Source organism: Oncorhynchus kisutch, linkage group LG18, assembly GCF_002021735.2.
Source record: "Oncorhynchus kisutch isolate 150728-3 linkage group LG18, Okis_V2, whole genome shotgun sequence".
Classification (NCBI taxonomy): Eukaryota; Metazoa; Chordata; class Actinopteri; order Salmoniformes; family Salmonidae; genus Oncorhynchus; species Oncorhynchus kisutch.
Genome location: NC_034191.2, coordinates 16,447,820 through 16,467,864, shown reverse-complemented (window position 1 = coordinate 16,467,864; position 20,045 = coordinate 16,447,820). Strand labels below are relative to the sequence as shown.

General features: G+C 43.1%; 1 protein-coding gene across 2 annotated transcripts in view; it reads right to left on the bottom strand.

The window, feature by feature from the left end:
• Positions 1 to 2,289: 2,289 nt before the first annotated feature.
• LOC109876059 (von Willebrand factor A domain-containing protein 5A) overlaps positions 2,290 to 20,045 on the bottom strand; it is a 33,885-nt gene continuing 16,129 nt past the window's right edge. Inside the window, exons 9-18 of one of the 2 annotated variants that reach the window (XM_031795465.1) lie at positions 17,897 to 18,041; positions 9,626 to 9,705; positions 6,631 to 6,745; positions 6,322 to 6,480; positions 6,049 to 6,152; positions 5,199 to 5,443; positions 4,658 to 4,810; positions 3,750 to 3,907; positions 3,126 to 3,249; positions 2,290 to 2,859 (exon numbers count right to left, since the gene is read on the bottom strand). In XM_031795465.1, coding sequence (XP_031651325.1) covers positions 2,780 to 2,859; positions 3,126 to 3,249; positions 3,750 to 3,907; positions 4,658 to 4,810; positions 5,199 to 5,443; positions 6,049 to 6,152; positions 6,322 to 6,480; positions 6,631 to 6,745; positions 9,626 to 9,705; positions 17,897 to 18,041 — 1,363 coding nt within the window. In that variant the 3' untranslated portion in view covers positions 2,290 to 2,779. Of the gene's footprint in view, positions 2,860 to 3,125; positions 3,250 to 3,749; positions 3,908 to 4,657; positions 4,811 to 5,192; positions 5,444 to 6,048; positions 6,153 to 6,321; positions 6,481 to 6,630; positions 6,746 to 9,625; positions 9,706 to 17,896; positions 18,042 to 20,045 lie in introns of both variants that reach the window. The other variant, XM_031795464.1, reaches the window with a different exon arrangement.

Below are 20,045 nucleotides of genomic sequence, written 5' to 3'. Positions count from 1 at the left end.
GCTCAATGGGTGACATGTCTGAGTATACAGGCCATGGAATAACTGGAAAATGTTCAGATTCCAGGAATGGTGTACAGATCCTTACGACATGGGGCCATGCATTATCATGCTGAAATATGAGGTGATGGCGGCGGATGAATGGCACGACAATGGGCCTCAGGATCTCGTCACGGTATCTGGACTTCCTGACGGGCCGCCCCCAGGTGGTGAGGGTAGGCAACAACATCTCCTCCCCGCTGATCCTCAACACTGGGGCCCCACAAGGGTGCGTTCTGAGCCCTCTCCTGTACACCCTGTTCACCCACGACTGCGTGGCCACGCACGCCTCCAACTCAATCATCAAGTTTGCGGACGACACAACAGTGGTAGGCTTGATTACCAACAACGACGAGACGGCCTACAGGGAGGAGGTGATTGCCCTCGGAGTGTGGTGTCAGGAAAATAACCTCACACTCAACGTCAACAAAACTAAGGAGATGATTGTGGACTTCAGGAAACAGCAGAGGGAACACCCCCCTATCCACATCGATGGAACAGTAGTGGAGAGGGTAGCAAGTTTTAAGTTCCTCGGCATACACATCACAGACAAACTGAATTGGTCCACTCACACAGACAGCATCGTGAAAAAGGCGCAGCAGCGCCTCTTCAATCTCAGGAGGCTGAAGGAATTCGGCTTGTCACCAAAAGCACTCACAAACTTCTACAGATGCACAATCGAGAGCATCCTGGCGGGCTGTATCACCGCCTGGTACGGCAACTGCTCCGCCCTCAACCGTAAGGCTCTCCAGAGGGTAGTGAGGTCTGCACAACGCATCACCGGGGGCAAACTACCTGCCCTCCAGGACACCTACACCACCCGATGTTACAGGAAGGCCATAAAGATCATCAAGGACATCAACCACCCGAGCCACTGCCTGTTCACCCCGCTATCATCCAGAAGGCGAGGTCAGTACAGGTGCATCAAAGCTGGGACCGAGAGACTGAAAAACAGCTTCTATCTCAAGGCCATCAGACTGTTAAACAGCCACCACTAACATTGAGTGGCTGCTGCCAACACACTGACACTGACACTGACACTGACTCAACTCCAGCCACTTTAATAATGGGAATTGATGAGAAATTATGTAAATATATCACTAGCCACTTTAAACAATGCTACCTTATATAATGTTACTTACCCTACATTATTCATCTCATATGCATACGTATATACTGTACTCTATATCATTGACTGCATCCTTATGTAATACATGTATCACTAGCCACTTTAACTATGCCACTTTGTTTACATACTCATCTCATATGTATATACTGTACTCGATACCATCTACTGTATCTTGCCTATGCTGCTCTGTACCATCACTCATTCATATATCCTTATGTACATATTCTTTATCCCCTTACACTGTGTATAAGACAGTAGTTTTGGAATTGTTAGTTAGATTACTTGTTGGTTATTACTGCATTGTCGGAACTAGAAGCACAAGCATTTTGCTACACTCGCATTAACATCTGCTAACCATGTGTATGTGACAAATAAAATTTGATTTGATTTATCTCTGTGCATTCAATTTGCCATCGATTAAATGGAATTGTGTTCGTTGTTCGTAGCTTATGCCTGCCTACGTCTCAAAGGAGAATAGGGGGTGTAAAGTGTGTGTATGCGTCTGTCACCAGATCGCAACCCAATTAAACACCTCCACTTCACTGATTCTCAACACAGGGGCTCCACAATGGTGCGTGCTCAGCCCCCTCCTGTACTCCCTGTTCACCCATGACTGCGTGGTCCTGCATGCCTCCAACTCAATCATCAAGTTTGCAGACTACACAACAGTAGTAGGCCTGATAACCAACAATGATGGCCCTGGTGGAGTGGTGGCAGGGAAATAACCTCTCCCTCAACGTCAACAAAAACAAGGAGCTGATCGTGGACTTCAGGCAAAAGCAGAGGGAGCATGCCCCTATCAACGGGACGGCAGAGGAGAAGGTGAAACGCTTCGAGTTCCTCAGTGTATACATCACAGACAATCTGAAATGGTGCACACACGCACACAGTGTGGTAAAGAAGACGCAACAGTGTCTCTTCAACCTCAGGAGGCTGAAGAAATTCAGCTTGTCCCCCAAGACCCCCACAAACCTTTACAGATGCACAACAAAGGATGACTTTCAACCTTCGTCTCTCCCGAGCCCGTACGGGAGTTATAGCAATGAGACTAGATAGTAGCTACTAAACAATTGGATACCACGAAAAAGGGGTACAATTTAAATTAAATAAAACACCCATCAACATGTAGAATATCATTGATTTTATCATCTGATTTTAAAGTACAGTGGTAAAATATGAGGAAATGCATGAATATAGACAGTGTTAAATGATCACACAGTAAAGGCACTCGGAAAGGCACTCATCTAGCTTTCCATTTTACCAAGCATTTTGGATAGTGATGACAAGTACAGTTAACACATTGTTTCCAGTAGCCTATTGAATTGATAACCAAAGCAAAGTCTAACAAGTATAGCTGTATATGTAATAGATAGATTCATGTTGATATGTTAATAACAACCAATACATTGAGATACATAAGTGACCCTACATTAAATGACAGTAGGCTAATATAGGTGAGAGGTTGATAATTAGGCTTGTTCAGACCGGGACAGTAGCTAGTTCCACCATGTTGCTTTGAGGGGACCAGGGGCAGGTTGGGTTGTGTGTATATCTGACCCCAGACAGAGTAGCAGGAGCGTGGGGGACAGAGAGAGGACAGGCAGTGTGAACCTCTCAGAGCCCCAATGTGTCTTTCTGCACCTGGCAACCCAGAAGGATGTTTCCAGCCTGGACACACTCGGACACACTGGCCGCTGAAACACACATCACCAGGACAGGTATCACTATATTGTGGAAACATGGGGACAAGGGTGGGCAAAATGTATCTTCAAACTTGTTAGAAGACAAAATACCACCAACATTGTATTGTGAATGATTGATTATACTCAAAATAGAGAGATTAAGTAATAGAGTGGATCCCAACCAGGAAATTGCTTTCACCGAAACAATTTATTTCCAATCAGGTTAGATGAAGGCCAGAATTTTAGATGCCAGGACTATGAGAGTGAGCTATAGCTACCTTTCTGAGCCTGGATCCATGATACTGCCTTCATGGCCAGAAACTGCCACTCCTCCTGAGCCTCCATCTTGAACCCATAGAGCCATACCAGGGCTAGAACCGTGGCCCACACCTCCTGGTCCACCTGAGAGAGAGAGAACAGAACAGAAAGACAGACGGGGAGAGACAGACAGACAGACAGAGCGATAGACAGAGCGACAGACATACAGACAGAGCGACAGACAGACAGACAGACAGACAGAGCGACAGACAGACAGAGAGAGCGACAGACAGACAGACAGAGAGAGAGAGCAACAGACAGACAGAGAGAGCGACAGACAGACAGAGAGAGAGCGACAGACAGACAGAGAGAGCGCGACAGACAGACAGAGAGACAGAGAGCGACAGACAGACAGAGAGAGTAAGGGAAAGAGAAAGAGAGAGATGATGAGAAAGAGAGGAAACAGGCAGAAGATAAGGATACTGAGACATGGGAATCATGGTGAGATTCAGTTCAATGGTCATCATGCCGTTGTCCAGAGCTGATGGTCATTCTACAGAATATACGTGCAGATAGTCTGTGTGAGTGCAGAGTCTTGCAGCACGCTCATATTGCTGAGTCTCAGTTTATTTCTGTGGACCTACCGGTGCAGGCTTTGGCTTGGCCACTTCCTCCTCAGTCTTCCCCAGTACCTCAGCCAACGCTGCCTCCAGGACCCAGGAACCAGAGGCCTTCTGGAGGGAGATCAGCTGGAGGAGAGGGTCCTTCACAGGATTAGAGGCTGTGGCTGGACAGTCTAAGTCTGATGGGACAGGACAACAAATAGTCAGAACGGTTACAACTGACCAAAACGGTTATTACCTAATACTTAAATATTATAGCACCAGTGGCTAACTGGGTCACCCAAACCCAAACCCTAAAAACAGTGGTAAAGTCCTTGTACTGGGCTTGAGTAATACAATCACAATAAATAGATACGCTTTGGGGAGTATCAAACTGTGTTACCTGTTATTCACATGGGAATTGTACTTGAAATGAGGTTAACACAGATATTAACCCTTTGCAAGAGTCTTGGTCACAGTCTAATAATTCAGGTCTCCAAACCAGAAAACTAATGTAAATGGGTAATGTTTGTTTTGTACATTCCTATCAACAAAAAAGTCTATCAATAGCAGATCACAATTCAATATTACAATTCAATACCCAAAATAATTCAACATTTACAATGTTCTTTCCAACATTTCTGTAAAAGCCATGATGTGAAAAGGAAAGAAATATATAAAATGTGTATTGTCAATTCTGGATATTGTCAAATGTAATTATCATTTGAATTGAACCTGAAATGAATAAAGACATGTAGTTCCATCAAAACATGCAGCCTTTAAACATGAACCCATCAGATCACAATCTAAATACAAATGAACAGGGATCGTATTAACAGGGTTCAGTCAAAATATTATTAACTCATAATAGTGGTAGGAAGCATATTGAAATAGAGGCATGAGCATGAGTTATGCAATTGGTTTCTTAACCAAATGGACTCAGTGCTTACCTTCACTTTGAAGCTTACTCATTTTGCTAAACTTTGACCCTAATCCTAGGGGACCCATATCAGCTTGGACATTGAAACTCATCTTTTTGGGCATAGACATGTTCACAGCCGCACCACACACCGTCCTCCTGGACAGGGAGGTTTTAAACAATGCTGAGAAAGAAACACACAGGTCACTGGGTTACAAACAAAGGAAAACACACAGAACACATTTATAACTAAACACTGAGGCTTACATGTGCAGAGGGCACCGTTTGTGACACTGCAGCTCGGGTTACCACTTATTTATTTGGGGCAGCAGGAAGCGTAGTGGTTAGAGCGTAAATGAAAGGTTGCTAGATCGAATCCCCGAGCTGACAAGGTAAAAATCTGTCGTTCTGCCCCTGAACAAGGCAGTTAACCCACTGTTCCTAGGCCTTCATTGTAAATAAGAATTTGTTCTTAACTGACTTGCCTAGTTAAATAAAAAGGTAAATATTTTTATACATATATTTTGTGCTGTTTACATAATATCTGCATAAAATCATTTCCTTACACCGACCTTGTTGTTTCAAAGGCACAAACACACTTGGCGTGGGGACTTGTCTGCGTAGCATTGGTCCTTGCACAGCCTCTCCATCTACTTTGTGGACAGCGATGAAGGCAGTAAAGACACTGCTCACTCCTGATTGGACGCTGAGCTCTACCACCTTCTCTTGCACTCCCTTCTTCTTCCCATCCCCCTGTCTCTCTTCCATCTCCAGGGAGCGGATCAGGGTTCGAGCCCCCAGCCTGTGGACGGTCAGTCTGGAGAGGAGGGATAGAGAGATTAAGATGGTGGAGTGGGGGAGAGGAGGGATAGAGAGATTAAGATGGTGGAGTGGGGGAGAGGAGGGATAGAGAGATTAAGATGGTGGAGTGGGGGAGAGGAGGGATAAAGAGATTAAGATGTTGGAGTGGGGGAGAGAAGGGATAGAGAGATTAAGATGGTGGAGTGGGGGAGAGGAGGGATAGAGAGATTAAGATGGTGGAATGGGGGAGAGGAGGGATAGAGAGGTTAAGATGGTGGAGTGGGGGAGAGAAGGGATAGAGAGATTAAGATAGTGGAGTGGGGGAGAGAATGGATAGAGAGATTGAGATGGTGGAGTGGGGGAGAGGAGAGAGAGAGATTAAGATGGTGGAGTGGGGGAGAGGAGAGATAGAGAGATTAAGAGGGGAGGATTGATGATGGGATGGGTGTACCTACTAAATGTATCAAATCATACCACATAGATGAAATGCATTAGTAGTGCTGGCACTGTTTCTGTTAATGGAGCGTCATGGCAGTCTTGTCTGTAAGTGGTGGCACATTCCCTTAATGTATCTGACCAAGGCCTGCACACCGTAAACAGTAAAAACAGTGCTGTTTTTACCCAGTGTCTTCTGCGGGCTTGAGACTGAAGCTCAGCTGGTTCTCAACAGGCTGCTCAGCCAGGCTGTACTTCACTGTCACTGAGCCCTCTGTGTCCCCTGAGCTCTGAGATAAGGAGATAGGGAAAGAGAAAGACAGAGAGACAGAACGATATAGAGAGAAAACAATGAAATATGGGGTTGAGTGAAACAAATAGTTATGACCTTTCCAGTGCCCTTTGAACATTGACATAAACAATATTAACACTCATAACAGGAGAAGGCAGAGCCCTAACCTTCCCAGTGAGCTGGGCATATAGCAGTGCCCTTTGACCCTGGAAGAGCACTCTGATTGGTGGTGACAGAGGGGTGACAGACACCCCCTTTGGGACATTCCACTTGACTGAGATGTTCACCACAGCCGGCTGCAGGGCAAACCGGAGGGACTGCATCACCTGAGGGAGGGAGGGAGGGAGGGAGGGGTGGAAGGAAGAGGGAGAGAGAAGAAGCGGTAGAGAAGAAGGCAGGTGATGAAAACACATTTCTAACCAATACAGCCCTCTTTACATATACACACACACTTTCCCACCCTCTTACTCTCTTACTTTGGGCTGCATCCTGTCCTGTCCTGTGATAAACTGTGAGTGCCCTCCACCCTGCTTGGCCACCCCAGAGATGAGAGCAGAGCTGGCCCCCTCTCCAATCCCAAAGGAGAAGCACCTGGCAGGGACACACCCAGGGAAACAGTATTATTGTTCTTGTCAAATACCAAAATAAGGCTATCAAACAAATCACTGGTATCGTTTTCTTGTGCTTGTGGGCTGACTGGATTAAAACATAACTGTTCAGTAAGAATCATCAATACAGAAGCTTTTGTGTTCTCACAGGGATGAAAAACTCCAAACCTACATAATCTCCCAAACTGCTGCCCACAACCAGATTGGATAGGTTTACATTAGATTAAGTTTAACAATTAATATTTTGGGTCAAAAAGACCAGTGGTTAGAACCTTGTAGACAAAGATGGCTTTACTTTCCAGACAGGTGCAATGGCCTCTGTTACAAACTACAGTGGGGCAAAAAAGTATTTAGTCAGCCACCAATTGTGCAAGTTCTCCCACTTAAAAAGATGAGAGAGGCCTGTAATTTTCATCATAGGTACACTTCAACTATGACAGACAAAATGAGGGAAAAAAATCCACAAAATCACATTGTAGTATTTTTAATGAATTTATTTGCAAATTATGGTGGAAAATAAGTATTTGGTCACCTACAAACAAGCAAGATTTCTGGCTCTCACAGACCTGTAACTTCTTCTTTAGAGGCTCCTCTGTCCTCCACTCGTTACCTGTATTAATGGCACCTGTTTGAACTTGTTGTCAGTATGAAAGACACCTGTCCACAACCTCAAACAGTCACACTCCAAACTCCATCATTTTGTCTGTCATAGTTGAAGTGTACCTATGATGAAAATTACAGGCCTCTCTCATCTTTTTAACTTGCACAATTGGTGGCTGACTAAATACTTTTTTGCCCCACTGTATATTGAAACCAGTTAGGGTTTGCGCAAGCATTTTCGGTATTAAAACTTCTTAGGGCTGCAATCCCGTCAACGGGATCGATATGACAACAGCCAGTGAAAGTGCATGGCGCCAAATTCAAAACAGAAATCTCATAATTAAAATTCCTCAAACATACATGTATTATACCTTTTTAAAGGTAATCTTGTTGTTAATCCCACCCCAGTGTCCTATTTCAAATAGGCTTTACAGCGAAAGCACCACAAACGATTATGTTAGGTCACCACCAACTCACAGAAAAACACAGCCATTTTTCCAGCCAAAGAGAGGAACAAAAAAAAGCACAAATAGAGATAAAATGAATCACTAACCTTTGATGATCTTCATCACACTCATAGGACTTCATGTTACAGAATACATGTATGTTTTGTTCGATAAAGTTCATATTTTTATTTAAAAAATCTCAGTACACATTGGCACGTTACGTTCACTAGTATCAAAAACATCCAGTGATATTGCAGAGAGCCACATCATGTTACAGAAATACTCATTATAAATTTCGATGAAAATACAATTGTTAGACATGGAAATATAGATATACCTCTCCTTAATGCAACCACTGTGTCAGATTTTTTTTTAAACTTGACGGAAAAAGTTAACCATGCAATAATCTGAGAAGGGCGCTCAGAAAAAAATAATTATCCGCCATGTTGGAGTCAACAGAAATCAGAAATAACATTATAAATATTTCCTTACCTTTGATGGTCTTCATCAGAATGCACTGCCAGGAATCCTAGTTCCACAATAAATGTTTAATTTGTTCGATAATGTCCATTATTTATGTCCAAGTAGCTACTTTTGTTTGGGCGTTTACCACACAAATCCAAACGCTCGTGCAGGTCCAGCCAAACGTCGGACAAAAACTTCAAAAAGTTATATTACAGGTCGTAGAAACATTTCAAACTAAAGTATAGAATCAATCTTTAGGATGTTTTTATCATAAATCTTAAATAACGTTCCAACTGGAGAATTCCATTGTCTGTAGAAAAGCCATGGAACGCAGGTCGCTATCATGTGAAATGCGCATCACCAGGACCTGGCTCTCTGCCAGATCACTGACTCAAAGAGCTCCCACATCACAGTAGAGGCCTCATTCAAGTTTCTAAAGATGGATGATATCTGGTGGAAGCCTTAAGAAGTGCAACATAACCAATATCCCACTGTGTATTCGATAGGGGCTGGGTTGAAAATTGAACAACCTCAGATTTCCAACTTCCTGTTTGGATTTCTTAGGTTTTTCCCTTTCATATGAGTTCTGTTTTACTCACAGACATCATTCAAACAGTTTTAGAAAGTTCAGTGTGTTTTCTATCCAATACTAATAATAATATGCATATATTAGCAACTGGGACTGAGGAGCAGGCTGTTTACTCTGGGCACCTTTCATCCAAGCTACTCAATACTGCCCCTGCAGCCATAAGAAGTTAATGCAAAAATAATGATTTCCACCACAAATACCTGTGTTTATAAATATGTATATCATCTTTACTACTGCAGCATGTTTTGTGGCAAAGTGAATGCCACGCAGGGCTAAGGGCCAGCAAGGTGAGCTGCGCTCCCTCTCCCTGCCCGTCTCATTACACTACGATCAGAGCCGGTTGCAGACAATGATCAGCAAGAGGAAATCTGATTTTCGCGCGCAGCTTGGAAGGGACATTGCTCACTACCCTCCCCTGCGCCCAATAAAAACACCACAACGCTCCCCTGCACCCAATAAAAACACCACTACCTCCCCTGCGCCCAATAAAAACACCACTATCCTCCCCTGCACCCAACAAAAACACCACTACCCTCCCCTGCGCCCAATAAAAACACCACTACCTCCCCTGCGCCCAATAAAAACACCACTATCCTCCCCTGCGCCCAATAAAAACACCACTACCTCCCCTATTGTGGACAACTCCCCCATAACAGTAATTTTTGAACTGTCCCGTACCTTTCAGGTGGGAGGTAACAGAGTTATTTAAAGCAGGGCTCCCATAGCTAGGTAATGATTGGTGAAACAGTGATTGTGGGCCCACCTGTGAGAGCCGGCATTTGCCTTCACCAGATCCAGCACTTCCTTGGTGTTCCCCACCTCACCGTCAGTGAACAAGAAGAGCTGAGGACAACAGAGAGGGTATGTTCATCATGTGTTAATGTTAAACAGGGTACATGCAGCCCCTGGGGCAGCAGGTAGCCTAGTGGTCAGAGCATTGGGCCAGTAACCGAAAGGTTGCTGGATTGAATCCCTGACCTGACAAGGTAAACATTTGTCGTGCTGCTGCAGAACAAGGCAGTTAACCCACAGTTCCCCGGTAGGCTGTCATTGTAAATAAGATGTTGTTCTTAACTGACTTGCCTAGTTAAATAAAATGTTAAAAATAAAAATACAATTTTAAACATGCAGCCCTGAAGTATACAGATAATGTTTCCTCAGTAACCAAAAACACAGGTCTAATTGCTGTCCCAGTAAGAAAGGCATGGTAATATAAATACCACACACTCAAAAGATACTGTTTGGTTGGATGTAACTAAACATGCCATTGTAGTGGAGTGCATGAGTAGCGGACATGAGTCAGTCATGGTCATGTGATGAGGTAGCCCAGCCTATGAACTTAAAAAAAAAACTGTGTGTGTGCTCACTCTTGGTCTAAGACCTTGGTTGCCTCCGTGGGAAACATGTGTTACATTGGTGCCCAACGTGGGGCAAGTATGTGTAGCTGCAGCCCAATGACAACCAGGGTATGGGCGAGTGGGTGTTTCGAGAGAGGATGTATGGAAACCGAATCAGCTAATTGGGCAGATTTGCTTCCACTTGAGATAGTTTTGCGTGGCTGATTGGGATACGAGTCGATAGTAAGCCTGCGATTAGTGCTCCTGTGTTGTGCCTGCCGACTTGGAAGTGATTCCTGTTGTGTATCAACATCGGCAGTAGCTACGTGGCCATTTTGTTTTGCTTACATTATTTTATTTAAAGTAAGAAAAGCAGCATAAACAATAAATAACTAATATTGATAACCATTTACACTTCCGGTCAAAAGTTTTAGAACACTTACTCATTCAAGGGTAGAATGCTATTAATTGACTACAGCTCAGCGTTCAACACCCAAAGCTAATCAATAAGCTAAAGATCCTGGGACTAAACACCTCCCTCTGCAACTGGATCCTGGACTTCCTAACAGGCCGCCCACAGGTGGTAAGGGTAGGTAACAACACATCCGCCACGCTGATCCTCAACACAGGGGTCCCTCAGGGGTGCGTACTCAGTCCCCTCCTGTACTCCCTGTTCACTCATGACTGCACAGCCAGGCACGACTCCAACACAACAGTGGTAGGCCTGATCACTGACCATGACGAGACAGCTTATAGGGAGGAGATCAGAGACCTGGCCGTGTGGTGCCAGGACCACAACCTCTCCCTCAATGTGATGAAGTCAAAGGAGATTATTGTGGACTACAGGAAAAGGAGGACCGAACACGCCCTCATTCTTATCGATGGGGTTGCATTGGAGCAGGTTGAGAGCTTCAAGTTCCTTGGTGTCCACATCAACAACCTAACATGGTCCAAGCACACCAAGACAGTCGTGAAGAGGGCATGACAAAATCCTATTCCCCAGGAGACTGAAAAGATTTGGCATGGGTTCTCAGATCCTCAAAAGGTTCTACAGCTGCACCATCGAGAGCACTGGTTGCATCACTGCCTGCGACCGCAAGGCACTACAGAGGGTAGTGTGTATGGCCCTGTACATCACTGGGGCCAAGCTTCCTGCCATCCAGGATCTCGATACCAGGCGGTGTCAGAGGAAGACACAAAAAATTGTCAAAGACTCCAGTCACCCTAGTCATAGACTGTTCTATCTGCTACTGCATGGCAAGCGGTACCGGGGCGCCAAGTCTAGGTCCAAGAGGATTCTAAACAGCTTCTACCCCCAAGCCTTAAGACACCTGAACATCTAATCAAATGGCTTCCCAGACTATTTGCATTGCCCACCCCCTCTTATACGCCGCTCCTACTCTCTGTTATTATCTATGCATTGTCTCTTTAATAACTCTAGCTACATGTTACCTCAATTATCTCGACTAACCGGTGCCCCCGCACATTGACTCTGTGTCGGGACCCCCTGTATATAGTCTTGCTATTGTTATTTTACTGCTGCTCTTTAATTACTTGTTCCTTTTATTTCTTATTCGTATTTTTTAACTGCATTGTTGGTTAGGGGCTTGTAAGTAAGTATTTCACCTGATGTATTTGGCGCATGTGACTAATACAATTGTTTGATTTCCACCGGTCTAATGTTCATTGCTCGTGTTGGTGTCCTTTAGCAGTGTTTTTTTTGCAGCCATTTGATCATGAAGGCCTGATTCGGAACAGTTGATGTTAAGATGTGTCTGTTGGGCCTCCCGGGTGGCGCAGTGGTTAAGGGCGCTGTACTGCAGCGCCAGCTGTGCCATCAGAGACCCTGGGTTTGCGCCCAGGCTCTGTTGTAACCAGCCGCGACCGGGAGATCCGTTGGGCGACGGACAATTTACCTAGCGTCGTCCGGGTTAGGGAGGGTTTGGCTGGTAGGGATATCCTTGTCTTGAGAGCTGGTTTCATCATATTGTTTTTGTGACTGCACTTGAAGAAACATTCAATGTTCTTGACATTTTCTGTATTGCCTTAAAGTAATGATGGACTGTCGTTTGTCTTTGTTTATTTGAGCTGTTATTGCCATAATACGGACTTGGTCTTTTACCAAATAGGGCTTTCTTCTGTATACCACCCCTACCATGTGTCTCAAACACATTAAGGAAAGAAATTCCACAAATTTACTTTTAACAAGGCATATCTGTTACTTGAAATGCATTCCATGATGCTGGTTGAGAAAATGCCAAGAGGGTGCAAAGCAGTAATCAAGGCAAAGGGTGGCTACTTTGAAGATTTGTTTGTTTGTTCCGGCACCTATCTGCCCAGATCCGGTACCTCTCACAGCATGATTTATTAATTATTTCACTGTTCACACTGTAGACATTCTAATAAAAGCAGTCAGCATTAAATCAAGTTGTCTCCTTGTTATTTCTCCCGCCCCCCAGAAAGACCATCATGTAAAAGCGCAGTGATCTTTCTATGTAATCATCCTATCCTGCCACACTGATTCCAGACCTGCTCTTTCATTGTACATAGAGGTTTTGGGGAGGACCAGTGGGGTAAGTAACTGATCTTGATACAGGTCTTGGTAGTGGTGGTCAGCTAGTGAACAGGTCCCTATGTAAATCACATCACGTAACCTAGTCGTCTCCCTAATAAATTTGAATCGTGGGAAAACCACATTTAAAAAAAGAAGAAAAAGGTGAAATTCGAAATATGGTGAATTGAACCCAGATGGTGAATTGAACCCAGAACGGGCCTGTCACGGCTGTTAAAGGAAGAGGACCAAGGTGCAGCGTGGTGAGCATACATACTTTTAACAGTAGATGTCGCCAACAAAACAATAAACAACACCAACACACACCGTGACGCTTAAGGCTATGTGCCATCAAACAAAGTTAACTTCCCACAAAGACAGGTGGAAAAAAGGGCTACCTAAGTATGGTTCTCAATCAGAGACAACAATAGACAGCTGCCTCTGATTGAGAACCACACCCGGCAAAACACAAAGAAATAGAAAACACAGAAACAAAGAAACTGGAATGCCCACCCAAGTTACACCCTGGCCTAACCAAAATAGAGAATAAAAGCCTCTCTATGGCCAGGGCTTGACAGGGCCAGAGAACTGTCAGTGCCGGAGGAGAGTATTGAGGGGCAAACTGTTCCGGATGGCGATGCTAATCCCGCCAGTTCAGCATCACCACCGGCACCTCCACTGGCCAGTAGGCCTACTAGAGAGTCAGACTCAGCGGGAGAGGGAGACGGGGAGCTGGGGGGGAGCTGGGGTGGAGGGGGGCAGTGCATCAACTGACGAAGTGCTCGGAGCAGGTGCAATTTGCAGTTCAACAACAACTAAACGTATAACCCCAGCTTGTCATGCAGAATTCAAAGTTGGGCTGTACAACATGCAAAAAGGTAGGGAGCATCGGTCTAGAAATGACTGGAGGGATTAAACTAGAAAAAGAGTGTGTGGCATGTACGGTAAATTAACATCCTATGCTTCAGACATAAAAAAACAAGAGCCCTCAGAAAGAAGGTTTTTGAACATGCCTGAACCAAGGCGCATTTGGTGGCAGCAAGCCTTGAAGACAAGGCTAAAGAGGACACCTAGGTTAACACTCAAAATAAAATAACAAATAGACACTACAGCCAGAGTCTTCAGAACAGCCTTAGAAGGTTAAATATCACAGTCACATACACACTCATGGATTCGAGCAAGAAGTTGACTCTCAGGAGTTAAATGGACTTGACATGGGGAGAGTCATTGTGAGAGGTTTTAAAAACTCATGGTAGGACCTTTTTTCCCTTTACAACATAGAACAAGTTTGTAATGTGAATATGTGCTTCATATTACCACAGGCAGGAGGCCTATATATTCTCATGTGTGTGTTCTGCAGTATTTTTAGTTACTTAACTAGGCAAGTCAGTTAAGAACAAATTATTATTTACAATGACGGCATACACCGGCCAAACCCGGACGACACTGGGCCAATTGTGCGCCGCCCTATGGGACTCCCAATCACGGCCGGTTGTGATACAGCCGGGATTCGAACCAGCTCAATAAAAACCGTTCATCCTCTTGTAGAGTTTAACACCCGTTCCTTTCCACACGCCCACTACTTTCCTTTAGACACACCCACTCGCCCATACTCTGGTCACCATATTGGGATGCAGCTACCTCACGTGGTAAGGTCTCTTGTGGGGGAGGGGGTAAATGTAGCAGACATTAGGTTATGGTCACGTGATGATGTACCCCCACCTGCGAACTTCAAAACCCTCGGGCCAAGAGGGAATTTCTTCATGGTCGAAGAAATTGGTTGGGAGACCCGGGTTCATATGCCAGGTGTTACATATGAAAAGGTGGGAGGAGTTAAAGGTGTTTCAGGAGGAAACTGTATGAATCACATTAAGGCATTTAAAAGACCGAAGAGTGAGGTGATTGGAAAGAAAAGAAAAAAAGACTCTCCACAATGATATATTTTTGACATATTTTTTAAAACTCCATTGTGGACCACTCAGAGTTTAGATACTAGGAAACCAACTTAGTCAAACGTGGTACAATGGTTCCTTTGGCGTCATCTATAATACATTACATCAACTACATTATTGGTAACAGTTATTTAAACAATAAGGCCAGAGTTGGTGTGGTTTATGGCAAATATACCACAACTAACGACGCACACGGAGTGTGTGGACACAGTACTTAGCCGTGGTATATTGGCCATATATCACAAGGGTGCCTTATTGCTATTACAAATACATGTTATCATACACATGTATGCATAAACCAAACTAAATACAGTCAATAAAAAGGACATGCAGGCATTTATAAAGAAACGTCTCCATTGGAGGAAAAGGTGGCAGGCTTTGGCAGAGGCATTTATACTGAACAAAAATATAACATGTTGGTCCCATGTTTCATGAGCTGAAATAAAAGATCCCTGAAATGTTCCATATGTACAAAAAGCTTATTGGTCTCAAATTGTGGCCAAATTTCTTTACTTCCCCTGTTAGTGAGCATTTCTCTTTTTCCAAGATAATCCATCCACCTGACAGGTGTGGCATACCAAGAAGCTGAATAAACAGCATGATCACTATACAGGTGCTGGGGTCAACAAAAGGCCACATTAAAATGCACTTTTGACAAACACCACAATTCCATAAATGTCCTTGAGGGAGCGCGCAATTGGCATGCTGACTGCAGGAATGTCCACCAGAGCGGTTGCCAGAGAATTGAATATCTCTACCAAACACCACCTCCAATGTTGTTTTAGAGAATTTGGAAGAACGTCCAACCGGCCTCACAACCGCAGACCACGTGTAACCACGCCAGCCCAGGACCTCCACATCCGCCTTCTTCACCGTCAGGATCATCTGAGACCAGCCAACTGGAGAGCTGATGAAACTGAGGGGTATTTCTGTCTGTAATAATGCCCTTTAGTGGGGTGAAACTCAATTTGATTGGCTGGGCCTGGATCCCCAGTGGGTGGGCTTGGCCCCAAAATGGACGGGCCAATGGCTGCGCCCCTACCCAGTCATGTGAAACCTAAGAGTAGGGCCTTATCAATGTATTTCAATTGACTGATTTCCTTTTATGAACTGTCAGTGGTGGAAAAGGTACCCAATTGTCATACATGAGTAAAAGTATAGATACATGAGTAACTTTCTATTAAAGTAAAAGTGAATGTCACCCTGTAAAATACTATTTGAGTAAAAGTATTCGGTTTTAAATATACTTTAGTATGAAAAGTACATGTAATTGCTAAAATATACTTAAGTATTAAAAGTAGAAGTAATTTAAAATAACTTATTAAGCAAAGCACCAATTTCTTGTTTTTAAAATGTATGGATAGACAGGGGCACACACACCAAAATTATTTACAAAAGATCCATGTGTGTTGATAAGTGCGTGAATTTCACAATTTTCCTGTCCTGCTAAGCATTCAACATGTAATGAGTACTTTGGTTTGTCAAGGAAAATGTATGGAGTAAAAATTACAATATGTGTGTTAGGAATATAGTAAAGGAGGTAAAAGTGGTCAAAAATATAGATAGTAAAGTAAAGTTACACCAAAAAATGAATTAAGTAGTACTTGAAAGTACTTTTACTTCAGTATTTTACACCACTGTGAACTGTAAACCTTTGAAATTGTTATATGTAGCATTTATATTTTTGTTCAGTAGAAATGATTTTCACTGTAGCGGGACAGCTGATGAAAAAGGATCATCGCTAATGTCACTGTATAACCCACAGTAAAGATCATCCCAACTGTCAGTGTATAACCCACAGTGAAGATCATCCCAACTGTCAGTGTATAACCCACAGTAAAGATCATCCCAACTGTCAGTGTATAACCCACAGTAAAGATCATCCCAACTGTCAGTGTATAACCCACAGTGAAGATCATCCCAACTGTCAGTGTATAACCCACAGTAAAGATCATCCCAACTGTCAGTGTATAACCCACAGTAAAGATCATCCCAACTGTCAGTGTATAACCCACAGTAAAGATCATCCCAACTGTCAGTGTATAACCCACAGTAAAGATCATCCCAACTGTCAGTGTATAACCCACAGTAAAGATCATCCCAACTGTCAGTGTATAACCCACAGTAAAGATCATCCCAACTGTCAGTGAATAACCCACAGTGAAGATCATCCCAACGGTCAGTGTATAACCCACAGTGAAGATCATCCCAACTGTCAGTGTATAACTCACAGTAAAGATCATCCCTAATATCACTGTATAACCCACAGTGAAGATCATCCCAACTGTCAGTGTATAACCCACAGTAAAGATCAGCCCTAATATCACTGTATAACCCACAGTGAAAATCATCCCAACTGTCAGTGTATAACCCACAGTAAAGATCATCCCAACTGTCAGTGTATAACCCACAGTAAAGATCATCCCTAATGTCAGTGTATAACCCACAGTGAAGATCATCCCAACTGTCAGTGAATAACCCACAGTAAAGATCATCCCAACTGTCAGTGTATAACCCACAGTGAAGATCATCCCAACTGTCAGTGTATAACCCACAGTAAAGATCATCCCAACTGTCAGTGAATAACCCACAGTGAAGATCATCCCAACTGTCAGTGAATAACCCACAGTAAAGATCATCCCAACTGTCAGTGAATAACCCACAGTAAAGATCATCCTTAATGTCAGTGTATAACCCACAGTAAAGATCATCCCAACTGTCAGTGAATAACCCACAGTAAAGATCATCCCAACTGTCAGTGAATAACCCACAGTAAAGATCATCCCTAATGTCAGTGTATAACCCACAGTGAAGATCATCCCAACTGTCAGTGTATAACCCACAGTAAAGATCATCCCAACTGTCAGTGTATAACCCACAGTAAAGATCATCCCAACTGTCAGTGTATAACCCACAGTAAAGATCATCCCTAATGTCAGTGTATAACCCACAGTGAAGATCATCCCAACTGTCAGTGTATAACCCACAGTAAAGATCATCCCTAATGTCAGTGTATAACCCACAGTAAAGATCATCCCAACTGTCAGTGTATAACCCACAGTGAAAATCATCCCAACTGTCAGTGTATAACCCACAGTAAAGTAATGCATGAGCTTCTCAATGGAACCATCGTTACAGAAAGTGCAGACACATTTATCTATGGGGTGTTTGTTTATGTAAGGTGTGTAAGTTACCTGTCTGGGCTGGTCAGGGAGGCAGGGCTGGCTGTAGATATGTTTTAAAGGCTGGAGGATCTCTGTACCTCCGAGGTCAGCCCTCATTGCCTTCACCTTCTGCAGAGCCTCATCCATGGTCTTCTGGCTGTACTCCACACTCTTACTGATGTCCAGATAGACACACACACAGAAGGTCAAAGGGTCATCACCACAACATATTATAGGACATGGACATTTTAATATTACCCTACCTAGAGCTGTGGCAGTCATGACATTTTGTCAGCCAAGTAATTGTCACCAAATAACTGCTGGTCTCATAGCAATTGACCGCTATTAGTATAAGCAAGTGTAGCATCTCCTGGCTTCCAAGCATAGCCTTCCAAGCATAGCCTTCCAATCATAGCCTTCCAATCATAGCCTTGCAAGCATAGCCTAAACAAGCCACTGATGCAGACCTTTGGAACATCTACATTTTAAAAAGTATAATAAATAAATGTAATATAGTCTACACCATCACAATATATCCATAACTTATTTTTGACAGGTCTAAAGAAACACGATATTAAGAAAATGTAGTCTATTTCTTGAAACAATATTTCTAATGTAAATAATGTTCAAAATGGTTGGTGGGACTTGAACAATAATCATATAAAATCAGTTGTTGTTATGTGATATCGTTAAGGACGATATAACTAAATAGCTGTATCTCTGAAAGTGTACACATTCAAGGGGTCAGGTTTACATCTAAATGTTGTAAAACGTATATGATTAAATATTAAACTATTTGTGAGAAGATTAAATGTGATTTTAGCTTTCTAAATGAGAACGTTTTTTCATAAGAGACTTTTGCCAAGTCAGTAACCACGCCCACGTGAGCACAAACATTATGCCAAAGGAGGGAACGCCCTTTTTCCCCTAAAGAATTACTAGACCAGCGTGATCGACACAATATGTTTATAAACTCTGAAACGTTCAACAGAGAAGAACAAAATCTCAAGAGGCCAGTACATTGCCAGGTTGCTACTGGCGTGTAAAATGGTTCTAAATGTACCCTGAATAATCAAACATTGAGACCAGTATACTGACGGTGTTGAGCAGGACGTTAGGAATGGTTAGACTCTACCAGACCAGAAAATGGTAAGAGTCACTTTGAGTTAAGACAAAGACTACATTGGAACATTCAGTCTGCAGCTGTTTAAGTACTTTAGTCTAGTAAACTCGACCGAGGACCACTACGATTGTACCTTTTGAAGGATCCAGTCTAACAAGGATGAGAAGGGAAGAACATTTCCCTCCCACCACCATGTGGTACTCTGATGTATCCATTTGAACGGACACGAAGAAGAAGACTGCTACTGCGGACATGGTGACCTCTGGTGGACAACAAGCGACTTACACATCCAGAGACTTTCTGATGAACTTCTCTCCACAGGCTGATCGGGCAATTTCAACAGAGAGAGACTACAAAGACATACAAGCGTAAATATGTACATTGCATTTCTAAATCCGAATGAGTGGTTGTTAGGGTGCAAAATGTCCATATTTACATGAGCGTATTATTCAACTGCATGTACGATAGTTAAATTCCTTTGTCTCCCCTTCTCCCGCTCTTTCTTTCCCCACCCCTTTTCATTGTGTAACAAGCCGTCATATCGGGTTAGTCTACGAGGGACTTTTTATTACATTTAGTTGGTAATCAATGTATAATCTATCCTGTGTGTGTGTTTATGTAATTCTGTGTGATTATTTAGTTTGTAAATAAATAATTAAGCCAATCTCTGTATTGCTGAGTCATCATGTAGATTAGTATTCCTGCAGATTTAACGGATTATGGAATGTTCAGAATGACATTGACATGAGGAAATGCTATGATATCGAGATTCAGATTTTCTTGAGTTAATTTGGGAAACGGTAACTTGTTAAACAAACTTTTCCTGTGGTGCCCCAGGTTACTAATGAGGTAATTGTTACTTTATTCATTTAAAATCAAGTAATAATTACAGTTAATTATTCGATAAATAGCATGTCATCATATTACTGATAGCAACATCACGACACTTTGTCATATGAGAAATTATAGATAAAACATATCGGTGCTCATTGGACACACATTACACAACAAGTTGGAAATCGCAAATTCAACAATGAGGGCTGAGGCTCAACTGCA